General features: G+C 35.6%; 1 protein-coding gene across 6 annotated transcripts; it reads right to left on the reverse strand.

Moving 5' to 3' along the window:
- Nucleotides 1–722: 722 nt before the first annotated feature.
- On the reverse strand, nucleotides 723–3,774 carry LOC140982497 (uncharacterized). Of its 6 annotated transcripts, none has more exons than XM_073449050.1 (4): nucleotides 3,680–3,774; nucleotides 1,667–2,203; nucleotides 1,476–1,557; nucleotides 723–1,243 (listed from the first exon to the last, which is right to left on the reverse strand). In XM_073449050.1, the coding sequence occupies exons 2-4, from the start codon at nucleotides 2,189–2,191 to the stop codon at nucleotides 807–809; spliced, it is 1,044 nt and encodes a 347-aa protein (XP_073305151.1). In that variant the 5' UTR covers nucleotides 2,192–2,203; nucleotides 3,680–3,774; the 3' UTR covers nucleotides 723–806. The 6 variants fall into 6 exon arrangements, with proteins under 6 accessions (XP_073305151.1, XP_073305134.1, XP_073305144.1 ...); XM_073449033.1 differs by having other exon boundaries at nucleotides 1,332–1,557; XM_073449043.1 differs by having other exon boundaries at nucleotides 1,332–1,557; nucleotides 1,667–2,157; nucleotides 3,680–3,760.
- Between the last annotated feature and the right edge of the window lie 2,070 nt (nucleotides 3,775–5,844).

Genomic DNA, 5,844 nt, shown 5'->3' on the forward strand with positions numbered 1-5,844 from the left:
CATAGTTCTTTTATCCTTACCAGTACCATGCATACACATCTCCTCCTCCACCACCCTCTGCCCCTCCTCAGCCGAACCTAGAGACCTTTGGGAGTTTCCAAAATGGTTCATTTAGTGACCTCCATCAGCAGTCATCTGGGAGGTTACAAATTATTCCCGCTATTAACCAAACAAACAACCATGTAAAATAATACCTTAATCATTGATTCCCATGCCTCGTTTGTAGCTTCAACCATTTTGTCTGTCTCATTCCAACCGATCCCACTTTTGCTTAAGATTGTCACCAAAGAACCATGTGTTTTCTTCCACACATGGATTTTTGAATTAATATGTGGATTGCCACGTAAGTCAGTATCTGGGAACATTTTCTTCATCGCATCTTCTAAAAATGTTAAGTACCCACATTTAAATCCATTCTCACTTTTCCATCCACAGTTGATAGCGTCTTTCAATGCTTGAATAAGAACTTCTTCCTCACGTGTACTCCAAGTACGTCGAGTCTTCTCTATTTTCTTGCCTTTGTCACCAGAATTTGCGGAGCTTGCCCTAGACTCCATAGATTATATTTCTGAAAAACACTAAATAAATTATGCTAATTTAATTAGTGAACAATATGCAATATTATATGATAAATACAACTAACACAATATAATAACACAACTTGGATATATAACATTCATTGCAACATAATATGCACTAGTGTATCTAAATCGAATTGAACGTAAATACCAATGTAAGTGGTTAATACATGTTTCGGAAATGAAACTGTGTTTAAAACTTAATCACAACTACTGTGATAATGTCTACTAGTTGTGATACATGGACATTGCTAAGTTCTCTCTCCATATATCCCACATTTCAGATGACTCAAAATTTTCAATGAAATCATCTTCATTTTCATGGATCGGGCTATCTGTCTCCTCTTCAACTTCCTCAATAGGATCGTTAGGCATTTGAGATCGGATGAAGTTGTGTAACAAAATGCAAGCCAATATGATCTTATTCTGCACTTCCAAAGGGTAAAACGAGGGACTTCGAAGGATTGCCCATCTCTTTTTTAGTAAACCAAATGCTCTTTCAATCACATTACGAGCTTGAGCATGTCTCCAATTGAAAAGCTCTTTGTAATTTTGTGGGCCAGTTGAACGATTTCCCCAAGCATCCCTATGATATCGTACTCTTCTGTAAGGAGTCAAAAATCCATCCAAATTTGCATATCCATTGTCACACAAGTAATAACACCCTGTTGTTATGATTACATGGTAAGTAAGCAACATAAATTGATTTTATAATATATTGAAACAACATAAATATGTTAATGTTCATATGACCTCTCTGAATTTTTAGACCACCATCACGATTCACTGCATCACGGATGACTCTAGCATCTGCCGCCGATCCCTCCCACCCAGTAAGTGCATAAATGAAGTTCATATCACGGTTGCAAACCCCCAATACATTTACCGAAATAGTACCTTTTCTAGTTCTGTATTTTGGTTTCTCCGAGGTAGGAACATGTACGCTAACATATGTACCGTCCAATGCACCAAGACAACCCTGCAAAATTTATCATACACAATAATGTTACATGTCATTGAATAATGGTATGTGCAAAATAAAAAACGGAACAAGTGTTAACGAATATTAACAAGTATTTGTACATTACCTTAAACCATTTCCAAGTTTCATTAGTGCAATTGTCGTCGACGGGAATAGGCTTAGCAAGTAGTATCGGATGTAACTTAAGAATTGATCGCAAAACTTCATGGAAATGAATGCTGATTGTGTGGCCACTACGCATGAAATCGTGACCAGTAATTCGGTTTTTCTTATGATGGGCCAAGATAGACAAAAACATTGCAACTTTCTCCTGAATCCGGACATATCTAGATTCTACCAGTCCTCCAACAGTAGTTAGCAAATAACACAAGTGTGCAAACGCATTTCGATTCATCCTCAAATTGACCACACATTGAACATCTCCTATTTCAATAATTCGATACAAGTGGCTCATTTGCGCATTAATTCTTCGTGTTATATTGTATGAGGCTGGTGCTCTACTCTCCAAACGTCGTCGTTTGACAACTAACTTCTTGTATTGTAATGTTAAAAGACATAACATCACAAAAGATCGAAACATTATTTGGTGCAGCAACACTAAAAGTAGAATTTGTCGACGTTTATTGTCCATATTTCTGAGATTCTAAGAAAATTATGATCAAATAAATCATCGGATTTTTACCAACACAATAAACAGAGATGAATGATTTCATGGAATCAAAGAGTAATCATATATTCACATGCCTCTGTATTTTGCAATAAAAAGAACAGATTTTTGAACAGAGCTTGGAAAATATCTATGTACTAGTTTATTCTTGCATTCGAGTAATAATATAAAGTATAAAAAGAATGATCTTTCTTGGATTTATTTTCTCTGGGTTGGATGGATGGGATGAAATGCTGCTAGAGATAATGGACCTTTGCTAGAAGACATTTCTACCACCACCCTCATCTTGCTTTCAAGATTCTTGTAGCACAGTGACCTTATGAATCATTTTTTTTCCCTCTCATTAGCTGCCTTTCTAGTCTTTTTTTTTTCTCGTAGTGGGAACATTATTTACTGCAGCAATCATTAATCTCTCAAACAAATTATTTGCCTCGGCTGCTGTCTAGAACTCCAAAAGTTGGTTCATTTGGGAATCAAACTAATAAAACCCCGTAATCCTACCTGTTTGATTAGTTATATATTTTTTTTCTCAACAATTTTTATATTAATGCTTCAAAAAATTTGGAAATGTTAGTTTAATGTTCTGTGCTAATGCCATTTTCACAATCAATGTAGCGGGAGGGCACAAAACAGACAATCAAATACTTGAAACTCACAAGTTTTATTATGAAGGAGAACATCACATCACAGTCACGTGAGGAATGGTTGACAACACACGTAGAGAAACAAGGAAACAACCATTGAGAGAAACATGATCAGTTTTAACACCGAGAAAGGAAAACCAAGAACATAACAAGGCATTCAAAAATTATGTTTTACTTATTTATTATGAATAAAGTCACAAATTACAGCCTTTCAAGTTAATTTGAGTTCTATGCTTCTCGTGACAAGTCGATTTTGGCAATGGTAATGCAGCAACGAATATATTACATCTAACATTTTACTCTATAAAAATAAAAAATCGAGGGCTACCGCATCCACTGCCCTCCTATGGCTCCGTCTCTGCTTTTATATATAATGTTACAACATGAATATCGCGGAACATTGAAAAACGAATCAATGATGTTAACTGATACATCTTTGTATTTGTATTAGTCAATGATATGTGTTCTACGGTGTGCGTTTGTTTGTGTGTTGTTGAAAGCTAGGAGGAACAAAAATTGAAAGCTGGGCTATTAGAGCAAAAGAATTTAGGCGGCTACTTTCTGAAAACTGCCCACTAACCCATGTACAGCAACGTGAAAACCAAAGGAAAAGCGGGAGATGATGGAACAAAAGGGAGGAAAACATTGGAACACAACACAACTCGATCAATCACAACTCAAGCACACACTTGCAAAATTCTAGCTATCAATTATTACTAACCCCACCGATTATTACGAAGTTACGATGAATAGATTTACGAAGAGCAGTGTTTCTTGCAAAATTCTAGCTATCAATTATATGATTTACCTTCAACAACAATGGATTACGGCTGAGAATGGAGAGTCATCCCTCCGGACCTTCTAATCGCGAGAGCAGATTCGTAGATCTGTCGATTCTTCTGTGGGTAAAATAGTAATTAATGTGATATTTTAAGCATTGGATTGTCAATCCTTTCAAAACTATGGGATTTCTTTTCAAACAAATAAGTTTTTTTAATCATGGACTTCTTTATTAATTGGGCTTTTAAAAAATGAGACAAACAAAGGTTTAACAATCAATCCTACACTTATCACTCACACCAAACATAACCTTAGAGTATTAACAATAAGGGAGTAAACCATGTAGATTAATATGATTAGAGCTGTCAAACGGGCTGGGTCGTCAAAAACCCATCTCTGGCGGGTTGATAAATGAATTATATATAATTATTTGAATTTAATCATTTAATAAAAAAAATTTATATATATGATTTTTTGTAGTGCTAATTGTGAATTTTTTGTGATAATATATATTTTTAAAAAAATCAAACCTGCGGGCCAATCTAACACACTAAATTTGGTTGATGGGTTGGGCCTACCCGTAATATGACTTTTAATGTCATTTTTTTCATTGTGCTTTGATTTTATATTTGACATGTTATTATTGGAATCGTACAAATATATGTATTTTTGTTATTCGTTACGATTGATCGACCCCATCTACTGAGTATTTGACAAAATACTCACCATTACTTTTTCTCCCAAGATAAGAATGAAGAACAACTCGATGTTGGGGAAAAAGAGATGTTTTGGAGATGAAGATTAATCTCGAAGTTCTATTTTAATTTGCTTTAGTTCGATTGTAATTCGCTTGTGCATCTTTTGTATTTGGTTTCACATTATTGTAAAGACAATGTTTACTTTTTTTATATATAAAAAAGACTGGTTTGGTTGTAGATTATACAACGAGATTTATTGTTTCAATTGTTAAACAATGTCAGAAGTAAACGTGACTCAGTCTCATGGCATGAAATTTAAGTGGTATGAGAGCTCCATGTTCATAATCTGGTTGAGAAAAATTGAAATAAAATTTGACACTTTTAGAAAGATCGGCGCACCCGCGCTGTACCTGTAGCTCACCCGCAATGTTGATACACTTCTTTAGCAAAACTCAGGCAGAAGGAACAGCGCATCTGCGCTGGGTCCATGCAAGTTCATACTCGTGAGTAGATTGCACAGCGCATACATGCTAACTTTTCAGCGCACACACACTTGAATCGTGTAATCCTACAAGGAAAACTAGAAGTCATGGCACACCCGCGCTCGACAAAAAAAATCGCATCAGACAGAACACATAGCACACCACTTTGCATAGGAAACTCGAAAATTGTCCCGTAAACCTCATAATGTAGGATTTCCTTCTGTAACAAAGTCTCCAAAATTTTCATTTTTTGAAAATTTCTCGAAAAATCGCGTTCAATATATTATTTTATCGAAACTGTCCATTTGTTAATATTTTTTTATTATTATTTAAATTGTCACCATTTTGAGGTATTCTAAGAAATTTAATCGTGCTTTATTCCTGGAAATTTTAACCCCTCGCACCCGCTACCAAGCTGCCATTCTTATGGGTCAGAAGGCCATTACTGACGAGGATGAATTCATTAAGAGCCTGGAGTGGGAACTCAGTGTTGAATAAGAGCTGAAAGAGGTTATATGAGGACCTTGAGACTTTAAAAATTGAGAAACGGGAGTTTGAAGAACTTAGAGACCACCTTCAGACTAATGTGCAGAGTTTTTCTTATTATCTCAACTCGAAGGAAAAACAACATGAAGTAACCAAGAAGAAGCTAGAGGCTTCTGAGGCCACGGTCCTTGAACTGGACAGTTTACGCCAATAAATGTTAGGGAAAGTCCAGACTAGTCAACAAGATGAGGCGGCAACCATTAAAGAACTATAGAATTATATACATATCTTGACTAGTCATAATGCTTGCCTGTATAACTTCATCACTCAATTGGTAGAGGAGGAAGGCCCTGAGGATGAACTTGAAGAGGACTTATGGAAGATGAATTCGTTTGAGATGGAGAGGTTTTGGACGACTAGATTAGACCTCTAACATCGTACTTTTATGATAAGGATTTGCAATCTACTTTGCTTTTTATTAGCATCTTCAGACTTTGATTTTTGTGCTTTCATTTCTAACTTGAAAT

Source organism: Primulina huaijiensis, chromosome 1, assembly GCF_012295235.1.
Source record: "Primulina huaijiensis isolate GDHJ02 chromosome 1, ASM1229523v2, whole genome shotgun sequence".
NCBI lineage: Eukaryota > Viridiplantae > Streptophyta > Magnoliopsida > Lamiales > Gesneriaceae > Primulina > Primulina huaijiensis.

Bases quoted from the DNA above. Each gene is read 5' to 3' on its own strand.
- LOC140982497 (XM_073449033.1), bottom strand. From the start codon at position 2,191: ATGGACAATAAACGTCGACAAATTCTACTTTTAGTGTTGCTGCACCAA. The intron at 1,558-1,666 runs GTAATGTACAAA...TAAATTTTGCAG, and splicing joins AAACTTGGAAATGGTTTAAG to GGTTGTCTTGGTGCATTGGA. The intron at 1,244-1,331 runs GTCATATGAACA...TCATAACAACAG, and splicing joins TGGTCTAAAAATTCAGAGAG to GGTGTTATTACTTGTGTGAC.